Source organism: Hemitrygon akajei, chromosome 21 (assembly GCF_048418815.1).
Source record: "Hemitrygon akajei chromosome 21, sHemAka1.3, whole genome shotgun sequence".
NCBI lineage: Eukaryota > Metazoa > Chordata > Chondrichthyes > Myliobatiformes > Dasyatidae > Hemitrygon > Hemitrygon akajei.
The window spans coordinates 51,643,514-51,669,592 of record NC_133144.1 but is presented as its reverse complement, the minus strand read 5'-3'; the positions used below and the strand labels follow the sequence as shown (position 1 = coordinate 51,669,592).

General features: G+C 39.2%; 1 protein-coding gene across 5 annotated transcripts in view; it reads right to left on the bottom strand.

The window, feature by feature from the left end:
- The window catches only part of csgalnact2 (chondroitin sulfate N-acetylgalactosaminyltransferase 2), a 68,418-nt gene that overhangs the window by 23,349 nt on the left and 18,990 nt on the right, over positions 1-26,079 (bottom strand). For all 5 annotated transcript variants that reach the window (XM_073025401.1, XM_073025400.1, XM_073025404.1 and 2 more), the window contains one exon: positions 13,120-14,516. In XM_073025401.1, the coding sequence (XP_072881502.1) occupies positions 13,120-13,792 (673 nt within the window). In that variant the 5' untranslated portion in view covers positions 13,793-14,516. The remainder of the gene's footprint in view (positions 1-13,119; positions 14,517-26,079) is intronic.

Below are 26,079 nucleotides of genomic sequence, written 5' to 3'. Positions count from 1 at the left end.
GCAGACTTTAGATGACTCTCCTAATGATTTATACTGCTTTTCTCATCAACACAGTAATATTGCTAATGTAAGCACCCTTGGTTCGATTGTTTCCTGTTTTTTTTTTAAAATAGGGAATGGGGAAAAACATGAAAATATTAAGTAAATAAGTACCTGGGATTGGATTATTATGTTTGGGAGTAGGAGCAAACACGAACGAGTTAGGATATAAAATCCTACAATGGTAGTTACATAGGGTTACATATAATATTTTGGACCAGAAGTAATGGTTCAGAAGAGATACATGGAAATTATTATTAATCCACTATTATTATTATTTTTCTTAACAATTATTGTCATTGCTTAGTCTAATAGGGTGGAAATACAACTGCACATAATTATCTATTTAAGTGCCTTATTACTTTTTATATTATCTCAATGTGTACTTATGAATGTATAAAAAGTTATAGATTAAAATTAAATTTAAAAAATATTTTTAAAAAGAGAATTCCAGGTGTAGTTGATCAGGCGGTACATCAAAGATTGCTGTAGGAAATAGAAAGTTATGGTATCGGACGGAACATGTAGATAGATTGGCTGGATAACAGAGAAGAGAGACAGCATAAATGGGACTTCTTTCTGGCTAGAAAAATGTAACAAATGGCATGCCACAAAGATTGGTTCTGGAGCCTCTCCCTTTACAACTTACATTTTATGTGACCTAGGTGAATGCTCTGAAGGCGTGCTTGCTAAAGTTGCTGATGACACTAAAGATAGACAGGAAATTAAGTTGTAAAGAAACTGAAAGGAGGTACGAAGGGAGATAGATATGTTAAACTGACAAATGGAGTATAATATGGTAAATGTGAAATTACCCATTTCAGAGGAAAACTAAAAAAAAACAGATATCTAAACAGTGAGAGATGTCACAGCTCTGGGATACAGAGGAATAGGGATGTCCTGCTGCATGATCTACAAATGCATTTTATGGAAAAAGAGCAAGTAAACAGAACGCTGTTGTTCATTGTGATGGCAAAAAGGACAAAAGTAGATGTGCAATGCTTCAGATATAGTGGGCAAGGTCAGACCACACTGAGCGACCTTATTTAAATGTGTTAATTGAACGTTGATCAGAGCTATTTTTTGGAATTAGCTGTTGTCTTATGAGGAAGTATCAGAAAGGCTAACAAACATTAAAAAAAGTAACAAAAATCAGTCATTCAGACCACTGAACAATGTTAACACACTGGACGCATATTTCTCACTGCCTTGGTAATGCAGCCAGCCAGCATAATCAAAGATCCTGGTAATCAGACATTCTCTCTTCTCCCCTTCCCATTGGGCAAAAGGTACAATATCCTGCAAGCACATACAACTTCAAGGACAGCTTTTTTCACACTGTTGTAAGACTACTGAACTGTTCTCTAGTATAACTCTTGACCTCACAATCTACCTCATTATGACCTTGCACCTTATTGTCTACCTGTATCGCATTTCTTTTGTCACTGCAACATTTTCTTCTGCGTTACTGCTGTTGTTTTACCTTGTACTGTACTAGCTTAATGCATTGTTGTAATTAACTATCTGTATGAATGGCATACAAGACAAGTTTTTCACCTCAGTACATACGACAATAATAAACCAATTTATTTACCAATGTGAGGTTTTAGTCAATGGTGGTCCTAAGGATGTTGATGGTGGGGTCTCATCAATGATAGCATCACTGAATGTGAAGAGTACATAGAGTATCACAGAAACAGGCCCTTCATCCACAATGTTGTGCCAAACCAAGTACATTAGTAAGCTGACTAGTCTCTTCTGTCTACACAATGTCCATATCCTTCCATTTTCTTCACATTCATGTGCCTATCCAAAGCCTCTAATATGTCTGCATCTACCACCACCCCAGGCACTGCACTGCAGGCACTCACCACCTCATCAAAAAACTCCAATTATTAAGACGTGACTTGTCTCGCACAATGCCATGCTGGCTCTCCCTAATTAGGTCATATCTTCTAAATGCTCAAATATCTCCTCCCTAAGAAGTCTCTCTAGTAACTTCCCCACCATTGACGTGAGACTCACCGGTCTATAGTTTCCAAGACTATCCCTGGTTCCCTTCTCAAACAATGGAACAACATTAGCTACTTGCTAGTATTCTGGGAACTTGCCTGTGGCTGGAGAAGATATTGGTCATTGATATTGAAAATTATTGCAAGATTTTTCTCTTGGCTTACTCAATAACCTGGGGTATATCCCATCAGGTCTTAGGGACCTATCCACCTTAATGCTGTTTAAGAGACCCAACACTACCTTCTCCTTTCCTCAAAATACCCTAGCATATCAGTATGCTCAGCACTGATCGTCCTATCTTCCACGTCCTTCTCCTTGGTAAATACTGATGTAAAGTACTAACAAAGAACCTCACCCACATCCTCCACATCCAAGCAAATCTCCCCTTTATCCTTGAGTGGTCCTACCCTCTTGCAAGATATCCACTTGCTCTTGATGTATGTACAGGATGCCTTGGGATTCTCTTTAATTCTTCTTGCCAAGGACTTTTCATGACCCCCTCCTGGCTATCCTCATTTCCTTTGAGTTCTTTTCTGGGTTTCTTTATAATCGGAGATATTTATTACTCAACATGTGCCAAATATATGCCACTCATCAGCCCATCTGTGAACATGATCTAAATCTCACTGCATGCAGGTGTGCATGGTTGCATTTGCTTGGGAGTTGTGCATGGAATTGATCATTGTACAATCACCAGTAAACATCCTACTTCTCTCTGTGATGGAAGGAAGGTAATTAATGAAACAGTCAAAATGAGTTAAGTCAAGAATATTGTCCTGACAACTCCTGCTATGATGTCTTATTGCTGGAACGAGCACAAATACTTCTGTGCAAGATACGACTCCAGCACCGCGTTCTCCAACAGTGGATAAACACTGAAACCTATTTACTTCATTTTTATAGAAAATTCAGTCCACAATGCTGTGAAATACTAACTGCACTAGTAAATAAGCACCTAACTTAATCCCTTTTATCTATATAATGTCCCTATCCTTCCATTATCTGCACATTCATGTGCCTATCTAAGAGCCTTTTAAACTCCTCTGTCGTATTTGCCTCCTTTTTCACCCATGCAGATGCATTCCAGGAACCCACCATTCTTTGTGCAAAAATTACCCCCTCACACATCCCCTCTAGTATGAAACACTATTTCCTGGGAATCCGTGACACAATATTCAGCCAAGTGCTTTCTTGATATCAATGGCAGTCGATCTCAGCTCACCTTACGAATTCAATTCCTTGGTCCACATTTGAACCTAGGCAGCAGCAAGTTCTGGAACCAAATTGTTCTGCAGAAATCCAAGCTGGGCATCAATCAGCTAGTAACTGTCAAGCAAGTACTACTTAATAGCAATATGAAACTCACCACCTATTATTTGCTGCTGGCTGAATGTAGACTAATTAAGCAGTGACTAGCTGGATTATATTTGCGCTACATTTTGAGACCCGGATATACCTGGCCAGTTTTCAACATGGTTCTGAAATTTGTTTGATACTTGAAAAACACATTAGCAGTTATACTTCCTTTACTGCAAGCCAAAATTCTGGGCATTTCTTTTGAAAGTACAGTACAATTTTGTGTTATACAGTAAAATAAACTGTATAATAAAATTGTAATTAAGAACTGTTACATTGCCAAGTATCTCCCATCAAACATCATGAAAAGCTGCCAATATTGAAAACTGACAACTACAGTGACTGAAGAGTAGAACCATTTAATATATCCCTGCCTTATTTGTATCCCCAAATATGAAGAGCAATTTCATACTGCAAAACCTCCACATATATAACTTATCTCATTTTTCACAAACTCAGATTATCACAATCAGACAGTATAGGCAGAATCACATAGTAAACTGACCTAGCTTCAACACTAGCCCCTTTGCTGGTGCTAACCGAGGTACAGTATACAGCTAGTATGTCAGCTTGCTGGGTTAGAAAACAGACTCCTATACAGTATAATTTCTGTACACCCTTTGCTTTAATGATTTTCAGGAAAATACATTTTTGCACCCAAATCCACTTGAATTGTAAAAAAATTAAATAGCTGAGACTTAAGATGATCATTATTGATGTACCTGGATTAAAAAAGGAGAGATTTCACATATCTAGTAATCCCTGTTAAATTCTTCATTAGCATATGTTGGAAGATTGGAGGATAATACTTACAATTGCCCAGCTAATTCATGGGTTTTTGATCCTCTTTCTGCAGTACCTAGATTTTAAAATTAAGAATTCCTCTATGTAGAGTTTGTGATTTGGCAGACAGTAGGATTAGTATATAATTCATTGTATTACGTTCTTCACGCATTATATGGTCAGGTGTGGAACATAACAGGATTATCACAGGGTTACAAAGCTTTGAAACAGGTCCTTCTCCTCAGTGAGTCCATGCTAACCATCAAATACCCAATTACATGAACCATTCCCTGGTCCATTTTATTCTCTCCAGATTCTACTACAACTTGTATACTGGAGGCAAATTACAGCTAACGCACATGTCTGGAATGTGAGAGAAAACCAGAGGACCTGTAAGAAATCCACATGGTCACAGAAAGAATACATAGATTCTGCATGAACAGCACTGGAAGCCAAGATTGTACCCAGGTCACAGGAGATATGAGGTAGCTGCTCTTCAATCTGTTGTATAATGTAAACACACTGGATAATGGGTTGTAAGAACAATAGTTTAGGACCTTCACATCCTACTTCCCTGCCTTTCACTTTATCATGGCATGGGAATAGGCTGAATTAATCAAAACCAGATTATTCAAGTGTCCAGGAGATGTGGTAATACCATACAAGCCTAATTTATTGTCATAAAATAGAAAGCATAAATAAACCACACAGAATACGACGTAGCAAGTCATAAAGATTTCCCCAAAGATTTCTGAGCTCATGATTCTTAGTCATCACTTGATTGTTGCTGATGTTGGTGAGATCCAAATTCCGACTCGCTCGTGAGGCACTGATCACAACCTCCAGTCCCAGCTGAAGTCCAACAAAGACAGGGAAGGCCCCACCCCCCCAAATGAATACAACTTTCTCAAATGCAGAGACACAAAGAGACAGACAACCTCCTCGATCTTTTTTCTCAACACAGCCTGTTTTTTTCCCAAACATATCCTGTGTCCATTAACACAACTCTCTTAAATCAATCCTCATTCGTACATATCTGGACACACAACATTCCCTTGGATTCACAAAAGGGCATTAATGTTGACATATAAGCGATAAGCCCAAATCCAAAAAGAATCCATCAAGCCAACTATCAAACCACTTGACAGACATTCACATTTTAATAAAGCCTATGATTAAGAAATAATCCAGCTAAGATCAACAAACATTCTACAGGCATCAACAATGTTAATTCACTGAAAGAAATCACTCACTAACAAACATGTATACTGCACATGCTGTGAGTTCAGAAAAAGTTAAATGGTCTTTGGACCTGACAGACATTCATCATTTTACAAAGTTTAATATTATACACGAGGGCATGGCGGTTAGCTTAACCTTTTACAGCGCCAGCAATCGGAAGATTGGTGTTCAATTCCTACAACTGCCTGAAAGAGGTTTGCACATTCTCCCAGGGTATGCTTGGGTTTTCTCAGGGAGCTCCAGTTTGTTCCCACATTCTAAAGACATATGGGTTACAGTTAGTAAGAGTGGGCATGATACATTGGCGCTAGAAGCATAGTGACACTTGCAGGCTGCCCCCAACACTTTTTCCGACTGTTGGTATTGACGCAAACAACAAATTTTATGGTACGTTTCGATGTACATGTGACAAATAAAGCTAATTTTTATCTTTTTCTTCTGTTATTCCCTCCATTTTCCTTCATGTTACCATCTCCCTTTTTCAAATCTGGTGAAAACAATCAATGATTAGCAATGTTAACTTTGTTTTCTTTCTCTATCTCTCTCTCTCTCTCTCTCTCTCTAAGATGTTGCCTAATCTGCTGAGTAAATTAGCATTTTCATTTTCTATTCCATACTTTAATTGTTTTAGCATATTTGTAGCACCTTACACCATCTTGGGCTGCTTCACTATTTAAATCAAAGAAGCTAACCAGAATAGAGCACCAGTTTCTCATTCTTGCACACTCAAAATACCTAATTATCTTGGGTATCTTAAGTCAAGATTTTATGGAATCTTACAGGAAAGGAACAAATAGAGCTTGAGACTGTGGATGCTGGAAATCTGGAACAACATGCTAGAAGAACTTGCAAGTTTAGAAGCATCTATGGAGCAAAGTGGGCAATCGGTATTTTGGGTCAGGGGATCTTCCAATATCCAGGCATTCCTTTTTTTTTTCTCTTTCTTTTTTTTAGGGATGTTAGGGGGGAGGGGTTAAGGGGAGGGGGGGCTGGGTAACATTTTTTTTTCTCATACACTTTTATTCTGTAACTATTTGAAAACAATAAAAAAAGTTTAAAAAAAAAAAAGACTGCTATAAAATAGAGCTGGCATTATATCTTTGGGATACCTCAAAGCAGCATTATATGTAATGAAGTACAGGCACCTTTGAAGGGGACAAGTGAACTTCCAACATAGCAGTGACCAATTCTTGAATTATAATGAATTTTGAATGTGGAAAGGATGTTTCCTATGGCGGGAGAGTCTAAGACCAGAGGACACAGCCTCAGAATAGAATAGAGGGGCTTTCTTTTAGAATGGAGATGAGGAGGGAATTCTTTAGCCAGGGAGTGGTATATTAGTGGAATTTGTTGCTACAGGCAGCTGTGGAGGCCAAGTATTTAGGTATATTTAAGAAGAGGTTAATAGATTCTTGAATAGTCAGAGCATGAAGGGATACGGGGAGAAGGCAGAAGAATGGGGTTGAGAGGGAAAATGGATCAGTCATGATAAAATGGTGGAGCAGACTCAATGGGCCAAATGGCCTAATTCTGCCCCTATATCTTATGTTGTTATGGTTTTTTTAATAACTGAGAACCTAACAGCATGTACTCATGCCTCTTGGATGTGTCAATGGTTATCAATCAGTGTTGGGAAGATTGAAGATGAATCATCTCAGTGTTACTATTGGAAATCTCAATTTCACATTTTCTGTTCCCATTATTGGGGGAAAGGCTAGAGCACAAGACATTTTAAAGAATTATTTAGCACAGCCAGCTATTTTTCCTCCAGTATAATACCGATTATTCAAAACTCTATTGACTGAAAGGGAAATCAAGGTGAAACACATAATGAATCTAACAAGTGTTTTTATGAGTGTTTTATGTGTTGTTACTGACTAAGCCATGGGCTAAACCTGGGGATTAGGTTAGGCTAAATAGCTGTTTGCTCTCTGGGGTATAATAATTACCTCCTTTGTTGCTGTAAGTTGACACATGTTCCTTCATTAAGCAATATTAAATGCCTTTGATGAACCTCACTGAAATGTGGATTTTCACTGGTATTATATCTGGGAGAAGCAGGCTTATCCACAACTTGAGTCGTTAGCTTCATATCAGTTTACTGTGTTTAACTCACTAACTTGTTCATCCCCAAGCATTGTGGTTATTATGCAAGCCAAGGAAGACAGTGAGAGTTTGGACCAAGAAGTGCAGAAATTGAAATGAACTTCATGAGACAGGAAGCTATTCATGGGAACTGCAAAGGTCAAATTATTACTATACTGTAAATAGTAACTCATGATTATAATGTATTTTAAAGGAAGGAAATTGCCATCCCCAGAAATACAAATCGCCAATAATTATACCAAAACTTGAGCTAATGGATGCATGAGCACATATTTATCCCATACTGTTACGAAAATGTGTGTGCCCTTTCAAAAGATTGCAAATAATATAACCTGCACATTCCTCTGAGTTAAGAACAAGGGAAATGCCATGTTAAAACAAGTAAAAAATTAAATAGAGAGAGGCAAACTTAAATAGAGCAAACTCTCTTTAATTGCAGGGGTACCCTGAGATGTTTAACAAAAACACATGCTTACAGTTCAGAAAGATCCCATTCAATTACTCAGCAGAAACAGCTTTATGAAATATTTATCTAATTTTGTCTTTTGATTTTAACCATTTTATCTAATAAAACATTTTGCCCTAAATACCCTCAGAAAAGAAATCAATATTGGTCGGAAGAGGATCTCAGATTAACAAATCAATCAAGGGATGGCGCCTCTGACGATGGGACACTGCTTTGATATGGCGCAGGAACAGGAGATGGATTACATGATCAAAACTCAAAGCTACGAGCTTTGACTGCAAGGCCAGAGTGCTGTTAGCTAAAAGGCAAGTTGATGTCAAAAGGCACCAAGCCGCTCTGACTGCCATCCCAGCAGCCTCCTCCAGATATAAAAGGTAGCCATAAATCAGCAGTACTAATGGCGCTTGTTAATGGGTTCTTTTTCCTTTTCAACATGATGGCAATTAAGTCAATGCTAAGCAAATAGGATCTTTAACTACATATTTGAATAAATGGTTGTCCATTAACTTCTATGCAGTATATTAGAAATACCTTTTTATTTACAACAATCAGGGAGCAGTGGGGTTTTAAAGGGCAGGGGTGCAATTTTCCTTTATGTGCTGATATTCATTTCTCATTCAAAGCTAAAGCACACAGAGAAAAAAATATTCGCCAGTTCTAGGGCCAATATTTCCCTCAATCAAGATCAGTAAAACAGATGTGATCACTAACATAATTCCTGTGCGGGATCCAACCATGCACAACTGCAGGACCATACATCTAGACTTAAAAGTATAATATTTCACTCACTCCATAATGCTCTAGAAAATGCACCAGGTACATGGATTTGTTCTTTCACATTCATCTACTTGCTCAATTCTGCAAGTTTCAATAGTGGTCAGAAAACAAGCAATTAAGAGACACAAGTACAGCTTCAGATAAAAATCTGCACCTCTGACATTAGAAACAGCAGCAGGATATCCAATTTTAAAATGATCAATTAGGATACTGCTTTAGGATAAAGGGTAAAGATTTCTCAGGTCAACATCCCTCATTCCCCAAAAAGTAAATTAAAAATTACTGCTCATGGGTTTTCATGATTCAGGAAAAGGAAGCCACTTTTGACTAAAGCAACAGTAAAAACCCATCAAACTAAACTTAGTCACTTAGGGCACATGTTAGCCAACCTAGCTAGATCAGATGAAACAAACATTTGGCCAGATGCCTACTGTAGAAGGAAAATGTTTTCTTAGACAAATACTTTCAAAAACTATCTAAAAGTAGCCATGAGTAAATTTTATGAAGAAAGGTATGGATGGCAATGCAGCATAGGGGTTAGCCCAATGCTTTACAGTACCAGCTGCAAGATTGGGATTCAATTCAACCACTGTCTGTAAGGTGTTTTATATGTTCTCCCCAAGGGTTTCTCCAATTTCCTCCCATATTAGTGAACTGTGGGCATGCTACATTGACGATGGAAGTATGGTGACACTTGCAGACTGTCCCAGCACATCCTTGGACTGTGTTGGTCATTGATGTAAACAACACATTTCATTGGATGTTTCGATGTTCAATGTACATATGACAAGTAAAGCTAATTTTTAATTTTATTCCAAACTGTAACAGAGACTGTGGGATGGGATAGTCGTACAAAAAGAAAGTGACAACCTTAGGTAATTGCTGGTTTGGGGACAGGTGGGTGAGGAAGACTGTAATAGAATTGGAAGATTTGTGAAAGTTAAAGGTGTGTGGAAAGGTAGAGAGATTTTGAGTGATATCAGCAAGAAATAACCAAGAGAGTGGAAAGCAAGGAGAGGGATATAGAAACCTGGAGGTTACACTATTGGATTAGTATCCAAGGCACAGATTACTGATCTGGAAAATAGAGCTTGATCATTACTACACAAGCCAGCAAATTTACATTCTATTTAACTAAGTCTGAAATAAATCATATTACTATCAGTAGCAGTGACCATGTAACTACTTCAGTGATGTTCACTAATACCCTTTCAGGGAAATCTGCCCTACTCACACAAACTTTGCAACATAGCTGACTCTACCTTCTAAAATGACAAGCTGCATAGTTTACAAGAATGGGTAATAAATAATGATCTAAATATAAAGATTTATTTGTCACACATACATTGAAATTCGCCGTTTGTGTCAAATCATATCAGCATTGTCCCGGGCTGCCTACAAGCATTGCTATGCTTCCAACACAAATGTAACATGCCCAAAACTCACTAATTCTAACCAATATATCTTCAGAATGTGGGAGGAGATCAGAGCACCTGGAGGAAACCCACAGAGTCACGGGGAGAACATACAGGTTCCTTACAGACAGCAGTGGGAATCGAACCCCAGTCTTACAGCTGCCGTTGTACTAGTATTATGCTAACTGCTACGCTACCATGACACCCCTAGCTAGTGCAATTACATGAATGAATAAACCACACTGAACCAACAAGAATCCAAATTAAAATACTTAAACATGTAGGAAAACAAAGCTGGAGATCTGGAATCATTGGTTAAAATAGAATCATGACATAATGGCAGGTAAGATTACCAATGCAAGGCCTGTACTGGTAATATATGCAAGAGACTGGCATAAACTGAAAAAGATCAAGATGACAAAGTGCTAAAATACTTACTCAGTTTTCAGGTGGTTTGGATGCCATAACCTTATAAGGGCTGTAGGACAGAGAGCTAAAGTCGGTACCAATGGAGAAATGCAGCAGAAATAGCAAACAAGCAGCAAATGCATGAAAGGCAACAGAGATTTGCATTTGACAAATCTTGAGAAAGTTCTGATAGACGTCAGAATAGTCAGCATTTAACCCATATTTTTGTAGTGTATGAGGGTTCAGTAGCTTTATAGGACATACTACAGTACAACATTGGACAGACTATTCAGCCCATGATGTTGTGCCAATCTTGATGCCAATTTATATAAAATGGACTCCTCCTGTGTTTCATTTCACTCCATTCCCATTCATATTCGAGTGTCTATTTTTAAGGATGGTGCTGGAGCAAGGTTTCATCGACATGGCTTGTGGATTCTAATTCACGTATATGATTTGTTCTGGTTGCTCTTTTTTGTTGCTAGTTTAGACTATTTTGAATTGGGGTGTCCTACAGATAATAAACACTGAGCTGAACTAAACTCTGCCTTTTGATTTCGCGTTTTTCATCCTGTGTCTTACTTGTTTTCTTGGTGCCGTTTGCATGATTTTTTTTGCACGTGGGGGGGGGGGATTTAATGTTTATTTTCTTTGAACGGAGTTCATGGTTCTTCTTTGTTTTGCGGTTTTCTGTGGGGAAGTCTAATCTCAGAGTTGTATACTGGTAATAAATTTACTTTGAATCCTTGAATAAGCTTATTAAATTCTATCAAACTGCCTGCTTCCGCTGCTACCCTTAGCAATGCATTCCTAGCACCTACCAGTGTGTAAAATACTACCTCTCACAACACTTTTAAACCATCCATCCCCACCCCTTAACCGTAAAAGCTTGTCCCCTTGGTATCTGACATTTCTACCCTGGGAAAAGAAAATTCTGACCTAACTATGCCTCTCATAATTTTAAAAATCCTCAGCCTCCGACTCTCTAGGGAGAACAACCCCAAGTTTGTCTAACCTTTTAACTTATACCCTCAAATCCGGTAGCATCCTCGTAAGCCTCTTCTGCACCCTTTCCACAACCCACACATCCTTCTTCTAACAGGGTAACTAGAACTGCATACAATACGCAATGTCTGATCTGACTGAAGTTTATTTAAATATCTCCTCACCCCCATAACAGATGATACGAACTGCAGTTTATAGGCAAAGTAAATCATCATCACTGGCTAATTAAGAGAATTAGATCTTGCACATTGCAAACATGTTTGAGATGAGTTAAGAAGCAAGGTCCAGGGCATGCAGTAAATGCGGAAGTCACACAATTCACTATTATAATACTTTAAAATAAAACTGTGGTATGTTGAACATGTCAAAATCCTCCAGATAAAAAAGTTTATTGGGAAATTAATCTCTTTGTGGTGATTTCAAAAGGAATGTTTTAACCAGATAGAACACATTGAAATTCTTTTATTCTTGACATTCGTTCTAACCACAAGAACAGGGTCTTTGGTTTATTCACCTAAAGAACAACACCTGCCTACTCAGTTTTACTTCAGAAAGCCCATACTTGCACGGTTGAATTTTACATGGACACTGTAATACCTTGGCTTAAGAAGGAGGCAAAGTGATGTCAAGTGAAAGCAGTATGCATTTTTTTTTTGTTTATATAAAATTTTTACAACAATTTCTAGTCTTTTAGCTGAAGGCAACAGACCTTATAAATTCCCTAGATAAAACATAAGCCACGTTGCAAGTTGAGAACTACACAGGAAATTGTGGGTTCAAAACCCATTTCAGGAACTCAAACACAAATATCTCAACAGAACATTTATCCAACATAGAGAGCTGCAGCACCAGTGGAAATGTGATGTTAAACTGAATCCCTGTTCTTGAGTGAATATTAGAGATCCTAATGCATTCTTTTCAATAACTCCAGTGTTCTTCATTATTTACCTCTGAATCAACAACACCGAAAATAGATTATCTGGATATTATTTAACTGCACTTACTGAGATCACAAGCATGTCTAAATTGGTAGCCATTTTTCATTCACTGCAATAGTGACACATTTCAAAATGCTGAAAATAGTTATAAAGTATGTTTCAGGGCAGAGTACAGCTACCATCCATCCAGTTCATAAATGTAACTTCTTAAATGCAAGTTTCTCCTTGACTTTCTTAACTGCATGTTAAACACAAGAGAAATCAAAATTGCAGATGCTGAAAATCCAAAATAAAAACAGAAAATGCAGTAAAACTTCAGCAGCTCAGGCAGCATCTCCAAAAACAGAAATAAGCAAACATTTCGGATCCAGAACTCTTAATTAAAACTCAGAAAGAGGGATACAAGTTACTCTAGGTATCAACAAAGGTGGGTAGGGCAATGGACAGAAGAAAGGGGATTTATCTCCGAAAATACTTTAAAATAGCAGATACAATGCAATTAAGATCAGATTAAGCTTTATATAATATATGGTGCTGATGTGTAGTCTGTATAAAATATTGAATACTACACCTTCTACAAAATCATTCTCGCTGTAGGTATGCTTCTGTGTTCGACTATCTTCTTCATCATCATCATCATCATCATTAGCCTCCTCTTCCTCAGGGTTATTTAACACCTCCAGGCCAGCTTCAATGGCCTCAGCAAAGTCATCCCTGCGATCTTTCCTCACCACTTTCTCCTCAGGGTGCCGGGTCAGGCCCATCTCGAGCTGGTACACTTTATTCAAAGTAAAGCTTTCAAAAGGCACCACAGCATACTCACTGGGCACCCGGGCGCCCATGCTAACCTCAGCCTTGTCAATCTGAGAGTGCAGGAATTCCAGCAGATCGTTGGGCAGGTTCTCTTTGCTGCTCTGTGCTCCTCCCACGTTTTGAGATGGACCCTTTTTCTCTTGTACATTTTTCAGCTTCTCACTCATTTCCTGTAGCTCCTTCTTCAGCTGGGTGATCTGCCGTTTGAGGCTTGCGGCACGAGTCAGGTAATGTTCCTCCTGTTCCTGAAGGAGAGCCTGATAGTACTCTTTACCATACTGTTTGCCTGGAACACCGAGGAGGAGGGCATCGTTATCTGGCCGAGGGGTGCATTCCAACAGGTACAGTAGGGAGATGAGACTGAAGAATAGAGCGAGGCCAAGCAGCACACGCCTCGTCCAAACTTTGATCAGAAGGCCTCGGCGAGGCATTACTTCAAGAATTATGACGCACTATTGTAAAGATCATTCCAATCTATCTGGTTTCAAGGTATCCATGGAGAAATTTAAGGTACAAAATGCAGTGGATCCAATTCTGTTTCCTCCAAGTTAACAAAAGCAGATGAATCGAATGGAGATTTAAGGCCCGTTCTCACTGGTAGTATGAATAAAAGGGTTTTGAACCAACTAGAACTCAGATGATTTAACAGTGTTTCAGTACAAATGAACCTTAGTCGTGGTTTATCTCTGCTCTGAATTGGAGTTCCAGTCCATTCTCAGTGAGGTCCCTTTTGGAAGCTGATGAATTTTCAAAAGCTGACGCCAGTTCTGTTTTATTGGCATTAACTTATAGCCTACGTGCTTGAAGTTGAAGGCAGCAATTTCCAGTGAAGCTGGGTGTCCATCAGGCTTCATGCAGGCAAGGCAAACCTCAAAGGATAACTGTTGATCAAGAACAGGCTACTGAGTAGTTCAATGCAACAATTAAAAAGTCCGAGCAAACTATGGTTTGTAAAGCAGCAAAAGTCTGTTGAAAACACTCAATAGGTTCAGTTCACCAGATGCCATTATGACGAAAAGATTAAAAAAAACTTCACAGTGTTTGTCAAACCACACTGATTCATCCATTAATTATTCTCAGTATCACAGTAGGGTGTTGCTGGCTGTCTTTACCCCGGATTTAGTTTCAGGCTCAACATGAATTATTGCCTGTCTCCTAAAAAGGACAGAGAGAAAAAAAAGTTTAAGCATAAATTAGGAAGAGAAAGAGAAAATAACATGCACACTTTGACCACCTTTAATGATTTAGTAACACTTAACTAACAAACAATTCCATTTAGAGACTGGCAGAAATTTAAGGATCAGTAGCATACTTTGACAAAATAGATGCAAGATAAGAATAATCAGCATTTATACAACCCTGATACCCTTATTATGCAAAGTATTAGAAAGCGCTTCATTGTAGAGTAATCACACAAATTTTGACTCAGAGCCATTTAGAAAAGTTAGGATTGGTGGTCATTTTTTAAATTTTAGTGATACCGCACGGTAACAGGACCTTCCAGCCCTATGAGCTTGTGCCACCCAATTACACCATGTGACCAATTAACCGACTAACCTGCATTTCCTTGGAATACGGGAAGAAATTGAAGCAGGTGGAGGAAACGCACACAGTCATGGAGAAAACATACAAACTCCTTACAGGCAGCAATGGTGATTGGTTGCTGATGCTGTAATAGCATTGCATTATCTGTTACACTACCATGCCTCTGCTAATTTGGAGTCACCTGGAGGGGGGACAGGAAGGGGTTTAAGAGGCTAGGCTACTGAATGCATGACCCCAATGATGTAGTAATGGAAATCAGGGATGCACAATAGATCAGAATTGGTGGATCACAGATATCTTGGTGAGATGCAGGAGGATAAAGAGATAAGGAAGGACAAAGCTATGGAGAAGTTTGAGCACAGGTTCAAAACCAAGAACTGAGGCATCCATGTTCTAATTTCTGGAAGACATTATCGTTTACAAGAAAAAACAATCATTATTGGAATGAAACATTTTCATAATATATCTACAGTAACAGAAATAGCATCAATAAAACACAAAGTTTGTAGAATACTGATTTGTAAGAAACTTGTACAATACTGTTGCATTATGAACAAATCTAAGTAGGCAGATATATAATGGACTGTCCGATTGCACAGGATATCCTCATGGACTCCAGTTTGTACACAAGATAAGTTTAAATGCCAGAATCCAAAGCAAAAACATATACTCAAAAGAGGTTTCAACTTTAACCATTTATCCTGTATTGAACAAAATTTTTGACAAGATTTTATCTGCTGAGGCAAGATAGATTTTCTCCTTCAAGTTTACTTCTAAGCAAACAAATTCCTCCAGTCACCAGGTATCTCCAAACCTACAAACATCTGAAAAGACCGGAGCTCATCCTGCATACTGACGCCTGACTCATAGGGTAAACTTATATCATCTTCCTACTATAGTCATGTGAAGGTCAGCAATCAGTTAGGAAATACAGCTACGAACTCCAACATCTCAGTCTCAGTCGTGGTTTTGCAGCTTGAACAACAATGTTCATGCCTATTCATTCATTTTTTTTAACCCAGAAATGCCTTAAGTTTTGCAATCCAAGGCTGACAGAACAAAGTTTTCCATATTAATAGGAGAAACAAGTTCAAGATAGGAACAGTGAAGAACTTCACCCCATCAAGTTGGGATGTTAAGTTGAAGTTGTACAAGATGCTAGTGAGGCCTAATTTGGTGGATTGTGTGCATATATGGTTACCTACCTATAGGAAAGACATCAATAAGATTGAAAGAATGCAGAGAAAATTTAAAAGGATGTTACTAGGACTTGAGGACCTGAGTTATAGCAAAAGGTTGAATAGGTTAGGACTTCCCTGAAGCATATGATAATGAGAGGAGATTTGATAGAGCTGTACAAAATCATGGGATAAGTTTTCTCCACTGAGGTTGGGTGAGACTAGAACTAGAGATTATCAGTTAAGGGTGAAAGGTGAAATAATTAAGGGGAACATGAGAGGGAACGGCTTCACTCAGAGGGAGGTGAGAGTGTGAAACAAGTCACCAGCGAAAGTGGCGAATATGGGTTAAATTTCAATATTTAAAATAAGTTTGGATAAGTACCCAGATGGGAGGGGTCCAGGTGCAGGGTAACTGGACTCAGCAGAGTAATAGTTTGGCTCAAACCAGATGGGCTAAAGGACTTTTTTCTGTAGTATGACTCTAAGCCTATTACACCATATGATGAGAGGAGATAGACTTGTACCTTAATTTCATCAATACAACTTGTCTGTACCTTTTAATATTTTTGCCCAACAAAAATCAATTTCAAAAATTTTAAATTGACCCCAGACTCAGCTTTGGCCTACATTCTTTCATATTTCCATTAGCATTGTGTGAAGGTGTAGTTTCTAAATGAACTTTCACTGATAAAGGTTAAGCTATTTTGTTGTACAGACCTCCAAAGAAACTTTTTGATCTGGCACACGTGCAAATACATGTCCCAAAAGTTTTGGGTATCACTAATTGAAGAGAAGCAGACTCGAAAATCAACAGGCACTTAGGAAAAGGATGAAGTATAGACAAAAGGAGTACTCTGTGAACCAGAGTTAACTGAATGTATTCTAGTCTGAAAGCAAATTTATGGCAATAAAGAATATAGATTTTAAAAAATGACTCACAACAAATAGTTCAACTTTTTCCCTGCAATCTTTTAAAAAGTTTGCGGATATTAATCACTGGAAGTTAAGTTTCACTTTGTAGTAGCAAATAGAAAGTGATTCAAATCTGTTTATTTCAACTGACAAGAATTGGTCTGTTGGTGCTTTCCTTCCTGTCAAAGATCTGAAATTTTTAAAAAACTACTTCCTTTTTTTGCACAAAAAGAGCTGATTGGCATCCAAGGGCTTCCATTATACATTAAGAGCAAGGACTGAAGTGGAATACAAGAACTAAATATCTGTATTTTTTTTAAAAACATACCACTGTAAACTCCAAAATAACATTTCATAAGGCAATAATTCTGTGAATTTATGCTTTAACTAGACTTAAGCATATTATCAAAACAAAAACTTGTACAGTACAATATGGGTAACACACACAAAATGCTGATAGAACTTTAGTGATAGAGTCTCGGCCCAAAATATCAACTGTTTATTTCTCTCCATAGGTGGTGCCTACCTGCTGAGTTCCTCCAGCATTTAGTGTGTGTTGCACAAGATTTCCAACATCTGAGAATCTCTTCTGAGTACTCTGCCTTTATTTCAGATAGGAGATAAACCACTGCCTGTGGTATCTTCAATTTAAAAGAAAAGCTATGTCCTAACACACCACTCCCTTATAAAATCTACCGCTTATATTTTTGGAAGTGACTGAGAAAGGACTGTCATATTTTCCAACCTAACAGCCATGATATTTCATTCCAGAAGCACATATAGCGATGCAAAATACTATATAAAAAGAGCTTATATAGCATTGTGCCTTGCTGAATGTGCAAAAAATCTGTAGAAAAGATATAGGAGGTACCTAATAAAGTGGTTACTGAGTGTATTTCTGTTTGTTCACGGTCATCTGCTCCTTTAGCCCATCCACATTAAGATTTAATGTGTTCTGACTTCAGAGGTGCTCTTCTGCACACCACTGTTGTAATGTGTGGATGTTTGAGCTACTGTCACTGTTCTGTCAGCTTGAACTAGTCTGGCCATTCTCCTCTGACCTCTCTCATTAACAAGGTGCTTTCGTCCATAGAACTACCACACACAATGTTTTTCAAACCATTCTCCGTGAAGTCAAGAGATTGTTGTGAGTGAAGATGCCAGGAGGTACTGAGGTACTCAAATCACCCCATCTGGCACCAAAAATCATTCCACTGTAAACGTCACTTAGATCACATTTCTTCCCTATTCTGATGTTTGGTCTGAACAACAACCGAACCTCTTGACCAGGTCTGCAAACTTTTATGCATTAAGTTGCTGCCACATGATTGGCTGATTAAATATTTGCATTAATGAGCAGGAGTACCTAATAAAGTGGTCACAGAGTGCATAACAAAGGTCTAAGCAATAACTCTACAAGCCACCCTGCTTTGAGTACTTCTAAGTGATTCTATCCTGAAGAGATACTGATCCTATTAAACAGTCCCAGTGATCCCCAGGCCTGCTAGCGTTACAAGCTCTGTAAAAACATCTTACGTTAGGTCGTGTCTTTAATGTTGGAAGGCAACTCTTAGCAGTGTTATTCAACAAACTTTAATAATAGGATGGGATAAAAGAAGTTTGAAGGAGAGTTGGGATGGGGAGAGGGAGTGCAAACTACAGAATTTAGGGCCTGAAGGCATGGCCAGAAAGGGGGGGGGGGGAGGGGGAAGGAATTAAAATAATCATAAGCAGATGACCATAAAAACACTGCACTATGCAGAGTGTTGTTAGTATTCATCTGGTTTGCCAATCTTGTTCTTTCTCAGCAGCTCCGTAAAATATCACATTGCATAATGTCCATCATTTCTCTTTCAGATTGCTTCTTCTAGTATGATTCTGCTTCATGAAGTTTTAATGAGAAAATCTGCAACTCATTATTGTTTTATATACATGAACAAAACAGGGTACTGGTACTTTCTACAAGATCTTTAAAAAATATACTCTAGGTGGTAATTAGCAGCTATAACATCTGGTGGGATTAAATAATTAAAGATATTTCCTGACATAAAGAAAGCACAGAAAAATAAACAAAATCAATGACATCAACACGAAAACCCAAAGACAAAAATGGTTTTGAGTTTTTTTCCCTCGAAAGTCAGCGGTATATTCAAACTACCCACCATCACTTCAGTAGTGCTCTAACTGTAACCTGAGATCTATGCTCAATGTCAGGCCCTTAATTTCTCTCTACAATTAATACCCATATACTCTATCTGAAAACTATTGTGCCCACAGTTCTGCTATTACATCCTCACCCACCAGAAGAAGTGTGATCACTTGAATCGAGTATAATGTTCTCTAAAGGGGTTATTCCCTTAATGGAGAATGTCTGTGCGTGATTTTATTTAATGTGGCGAAGCTGCTGCACAGGCAGCCACCACACAAACTTTGACAGTTCGGGGTCAGGGTCCAGTGGCATGGCATCCAAGATAATTGGGGACCCTTCATTACTGCCACTGTGATGTGACCTCATCTTCTGCCAGCTCCACCAATGATATCTTGGATGGATCACTCTTTGGCTGGACCTCCCCCTGGACCTTGCTGCCATGGGTGACCTACCAGGAGCAAATCTCCAGAAGGTAGCACTCCCAGGATCTCAAGAACTCACAAGCCTCTCCACCATGAAATGCCTCACCCACTACTCCTTAGTTCACAGCACTTCCTCACGAAACCAAAGTTGCAATACCTATTCATTCACCTCTTTCTCTCTCACTATCCGGGGGCCAAACAATCAAAATCCAGGTGAAGAAGCAATACACTTGCACTTGTAGTCTATGGTACTCAGCATTCATTATCTAGCCTCCTCTAGCACGAAGAAACCAAATGCAGATTGAGTGATCACTTTGTGGAGCACTTGCAGTTAGTTTGCATGCTAGTTTAATTCTTAATTCCATTCCTATTCCAGTTTGTCTGCAGCTTCCACTTCTTTGGGGATGTCCAATGTAAACTTAGAGGAATAACATTTTCTGTCCAGATAGCTTATAAAAACACATTCTACAGATGCTGTATATCTTGAGCAATACACACCAAATGCTAGAGGAATCAGTAAGTCACCTAGCACCTATCACCTGCTAGCTTGTACATCTTCCCCTCTCCCCAACTTTTTTTTTACTCTGGTTTCTTCACTTTTCTTTCCAGTCCTAATGAAAAGGTTTCAGCCTGAAACTTCAACTGTCTATTCCCCTCCATAGATGCTGCCTGACCTGCTGAGCTCCTCCAACATTTTATGCAGATATTTTATAACATTCCACAAGGAACATTGCACTTCCAACTTTGGGTAAAACTTGTCCCTCATTAATTACTATTTCTCTATTTGTGTCTCTTTCTCAGCCATTTCTATAATCACTCACTATCCATGCTCCTTATCACCCAGGTCAGTAGTCCATATAGTCTTTTGTTTTACAATTCAGTCCCATATCCAGCTCTACTTTCAAAATTACCACTCCTCCACTCTTTGCCCTGTTCTGAGGAAGAATCCCTGGCAAAAAGTATTGAACGGTTTCTCTTTCTACAGAAGCTCAAAATTCCAAGTTCAAAGTAAAGTTATTATTAAAATACATTTTTGTCACCATATACAGTGCCTATAAAAAGTACTCACACACCTTGGAAGTTTGTATTATTTATTGTTTTACAACATTGAATCACACTGGATTTAATTTGGCTTTTTTGACACCGATCAACAGAAAAAGATTTTCCTGTCAAAGTGAAAACTGTTCTCTACAAAGTGTTCTAAATTAATTACAAATATAAAACAAAAAATAATTAATTGCCGAAGTATTCACCCCCCCCCCCCCTTTAATATGACACGCCAAATCATCACTGGTGGACCCAACTGGTTTTGGAAGTCACATTATTAGTTAAATGGAGATCTGTTTTAGGAGACCTGTGTACAGTCAAAGTGTTTCACTAATCATAGTAAAAATACACCTGTATCTGGAAGGTTCAACTGCTGGTGAGTTAGTATCCTGCAAAAACTATACCATGAAGACAAAAGAACACCAAGCAATTCCATGAAAGTTATTGAAAATCAGAAGTCAGGAGATGGATACAAGAAGATTTCCAAGTCCCAGTCACTGAATACCCCTTGGAGTACAGTTAAGTCAATCATCAAGAAATGGAAAGAATAGGGCAAAGCTGTAAATCTGCCTAGAGCAGGCCATTCTCAAAACCTGAGTGACTGTGTAAGAAGGGGCCCAGTGAGGGAGGCCACCAAGAGACCCATGACAACTCTGGAGGAGCTGCAAGCTTCAGAAGCTGAGATGAGAGAGACTGCGCACACAACGAAGAGTGGCAAAGAGAAAGCCGCTATTGAAAAAAAACTCACATGAAGTCGCTGCTAGAGTTTGCCAGAAAGGATGTGGGAGACTCTGAAGTCATCTGGAAAAAGGTTCTATTGTCTGATTAAACCAAAAGTGAGCTTTTTGGCCATCACACTAAATGCTATGTTTGGCATAAGGCCTGTGAGGTAGAGGTTAAAATGAAAGCAGCAAAATGCAGGGAAATCCTGGAGGAAAAGCTGATACAGTCTGCAAGAGAACTGCAACTCAGAAGATTTGTTTTCCAGCCAGACAATGACCCCAACCATAAAGCCAAAGCTATACAGGAATAGTCTAAAAATAACAAGGTTATACACGAGGAAATCTGCAGATGATGGAAATTCAAGCAACACACACAAAATGCTGGTGGAATGCAGCAGGTCAGGCAGCATCTATAAGGAGAAGCACTGTCGACATTTCGGGCCGAGACCCTTCATCAGGACTAACTGAAAGATAGTAAGAGATTTGAAAGTAGGAGGGGGAGGGGGAAATGCGAAATGATAGGAGAAGACCAGAGGGGGTGGGGTGAAGCTGAGAGCCGGAAAGGTGATTGGCAAAAGGGATATAGAGCTGGAGAAGGGAAAAGATCATGGGACGGGAGGCTTAGGGAGAAAGAAAGGGGGAGGGGAGCACCAGCGGGAGATGGAGAACAGGCAGAGTGATGGGAAGAGAGAGAGAAAAAATAGTGGGGGGAAAAGTAAATATAACAGGGATGGGGTAAGAAGAGAAGGGGGGGCATTAACTGAAGTTAGAGAAGTCAATGTTCATGCCATCAGGTTGGAGGCTACCCAGACAGTATATAAGGTATTGTTCCTCCAACTTGAGTGTGAATTCATCTTGACTGTAGAGGAGGCTATGGATAGACATATCAGAATGGGAATGGGACATGGAATTAAAATGTATGGCCACTGGGAGATCCTGCTTTCTCTGGCGGACAGAGCGTAGGTGTTCAGCGAAATGGTCTCCCAGTCTGCGTCGGGTCTCACCAATATATAAAAGGCCACACTGGGAGCACCGGACGCAGTATACCACACCAGCCGACTCACAGGTGTAGAGTCGCCTCACCTGGACGGACTGTTCGGGGCCCTGAATGGTGGTGAGGGAGAAAGTGTAAGGGCAGGTGTAGCACTTGTTCCACTTGCAAGGATAAGTGCCAGGAGGGAGGTTGGTGGGAAGGGATGGGGGGGGGGAACGAATGGACAAGGGAGTCGCGAAGGGAGCGATCCCCGTGAAAAGCAGAAGGAGGGAGGGGAGGGAAAAATGTGCTTGGTAGTGGGATCCCATTGGAGGTGGCGGAAGTTACGGAGAATTATACGTTGGACCCGGAGGCTGGTGGGGTGGTAGATGAGGACAAGTGGAGCCCTATCCCGAGTGGGGTGGCGGGCGGATGGGCTGAGTGCAGATGTGTGAGAAATGGGATAGATGCATTTGAGAGCAGAGTTGATGGTGGAAGAAGGGAAGCCCCTTTGTTTAAAAAAGGAAGATTAATGTCCTGGAGTGGCCGTCAAGAGTCCAGACCGCAACCCAATTGCGAATTTGTGGCTAGACTTGAAAAGGGATGTCCATTCATGATCCCCAGGCAATCTGACAGAGCTTGAGCAGTTTTGTAAAGAACGGAGAAAAATTGCAGTGTCCAGAAGTGCAAAGCTGACAGAGACTCAAGGCTATAATAGCTGCCAAAGGTGCATCTACTAAATACTGACTGGAAAAGGGTGAATACTTATGCAATCAATTATTTTGTGTTTTATCTTCGTAATTAATTTAGATCTCTTTATAGTGATCTACTTTCACTTTGACACACAAGAGTCTCTTTCTGTTGATCAGTGTCAAAAAAGCCAAATTAAACCCACTGTGATTCAATGTTGTAAAACAATAAAACATGAAAACTTCCAAGGGGGGGTGAATACTTCTTATGGGCACTGTACAACCCTGAGATTCATTTTCTTGCATCCATTCACAGTCAATACAAGAAACACAATAGGATCAATGAAAGGCTTCAACTAATAGGACAGTCTTTCATTGTGCAACCAATTGTGCAACCAACTGTGCAACCTGGTTGATTGTGCAACTATTGTGCAACCGATGTGCAACCTGGTTGATTGTGCAACCATTGTGCAACCGATGTGCAACCTGGTTGATTGGCTGAGTTCTTTCACCATTTCTGTTCTTTTCAAGCTCTTTTTCCAGCTGCTGAAGGACGTGCTGTGCATTTTCAACATTTCCCCCTTGAATTCCTCATCAACATAATCATTTGTTCATTTCACCCACAAAGATCTCTCAGTGTGGTGTGACCCCAAACTAAGTGACTTCTCACCATCCAATATCTTCCAGGGTCAGCCAAAGCTCAGTGGGCCTGTACACCTACTTCAGAATAAGGTGATAGTATTCAATTTCCACATCAGAGACTTGAACATACAATGAAGGTTAAGAATGACTACAGTGGGAAGACTACATCAGAGATGTAGCTTATCAAATTAATTTTTACAATCAGTCAACTAATCTGATTTATCGAGTGGATATTAAAAAAGTCAATGGCACTTTACCTACATCCGGTTTAGTGGTCATCCCTCTACCAGTATCAACAAAAAAAGATAATAAAGCCATTGCTATCTATACACAAACTGACTCCCATATAATGAAATACTACAAATAGAGGTTGAGTACCCCTTATCCGAAATGCTTGGAACTGGAAGAGTTTCAAATTTTAGATTTCGAAGTATATAGTGATATAGCTTGAAATTGTAGCAACACACACAAAATGCTGGTGGAACACAGCAGGTCAGGCAGCATCTATAGAGAGAAGCACTGTCGACGTTTCGGGCCGAGACCCTTCATCAGGAATTGTCATCATTTCCAGCTCTGAATTTATATGTGCTAATGGTAAGCAGTTTTTGTCTTACACTTGTTCATCACAAATATGTACTAACACAGCCATTCAGCATGTTACGTTTTCATCAGCAACAATCTTAGCAATCTCAATTAATTTCTCTGCTACTTTGTGATCAGTAGATGTTTTATCACCACAAATCTTTAAAAAAAATTAATGCCGTGCCTTTTCTTAAGTTTGTGCAAACAGCCTGCTGAATATTCACAATGACCTTCAATCTTCAGTTCATTGTGGTAGATCTTTGCTCGTTTCATGATCAGCACACCATTAAGCAGCATATGTTCACTATGAAGCTGGTAAATCCACTTTTTCAATACACAATCAAGATCTTCATTTTTCACTTTATGCAGTGCTTTTCTATTACTTCTGTTCATTACATATGTGAAGCCACTTCTCAGCACTGTCTGTTGTACTCATCGTTGGGGAACCTTCCCATGCCTAGAGGAATTTTCCATTTGTGACGTCACATCAGCGCTCAAAAATATTTTGGACTTCAGAGGTTTTCAAATTTTGGAATTTCAGATAAAGGCTACTCAACCTATAGTTTTAAAATACTTCAAAGCAATATAATGGAGGCATTGGAGATTATGGATGGTGGAATCTATAAACTACCTGCAGAGGGAGTCAGTGTCTATGGAGGCAAGGGGAAAGTTGATGTATCAAGTCGAGACCCTGCATCAGGACTGGTAAAGAAATAGCAGCAAAGTGCTTGAGGCCATGGTATTATCCATGCATGTCTAGGTTTCTTCTTAATTTGTATCACATTGCAGCAAGCTCATGAATGGCACTGTTGCTGGCCTCATCACTAATCTTTAAGGAGGGAAGGAAGTGGATCAGAATATGACCATTCCACATCAAGACTGATACTGTGAGACCAGCACTGAGGAAATGGATGTCAGCATTTCCACTCAGTGGCTACTTTATTAGGTACTGTATACCAGGGTATTAATGCAAATATCTAATCAGCCAATCATGTAGCAGCAACTCAATGCATAAAATCATGCAGACATGGTCAAGAGGTTACGTTGCTGTTCAGACCAAACATCAGAATGGGGAAGAAATCTGATCAAAATGACTTTGATTGTGGAATGATTTTTGGTGCCAGACGGCGTGGTTTGAGAATCTCAGTAACTGCTGATCTCCTGCGATTTTCATGCACAACGGTCTCCAAAGTTTATGGAGAATGGTGCAAAAAAACAGAAAGAATCCAGCGAGCAACAATTTTGTGGCCCAAAACATCTTGTTAATGAGCGAGATCAGAGAATGGCCAAAGTGGTTCAAGCTAACGATATGTGGCAGTAACTCACATAAGCATGAAATACAATAGTGGTGTACAGAGGAGCCTCTCTGAATGCATAGCATGTCGCTAAGTTACAGCAGCGGAAGATCTCACCGTGTTCCAATCCCACACCTAATAAAGTGGCCACTGAGTCCATGTGTATGTGTATGTACTCTCTCTCTCTCTTTTTTTTTCCCAGATAATTGGGACATATTGGAACTAGTACATTGTGGCCCAGTTAAGTGCTTGCTCCAATTAGCCAAAGTTTCATGGAAATAGCTAAAAGCATAGCAAAGACAAACTACCGTTTAACTGTGTAACAAATTATGCATTTAAATGAAATACAGAACAAATTAGAACACTACCAATATCACTATAATATTATAAAACTGAGCATTAATTTTTAATAGTTATTGACAGAATAATTCATCGCTGCCATGTTCTTTTGATTGACTGTAAATGAACAAAATCAGCAGACACCTGGTGCAGATAATGGATTATCTTCTTGCCTTACTGCATAGTCAAAATAAAAACCAAAATGATCAATAATCACTGC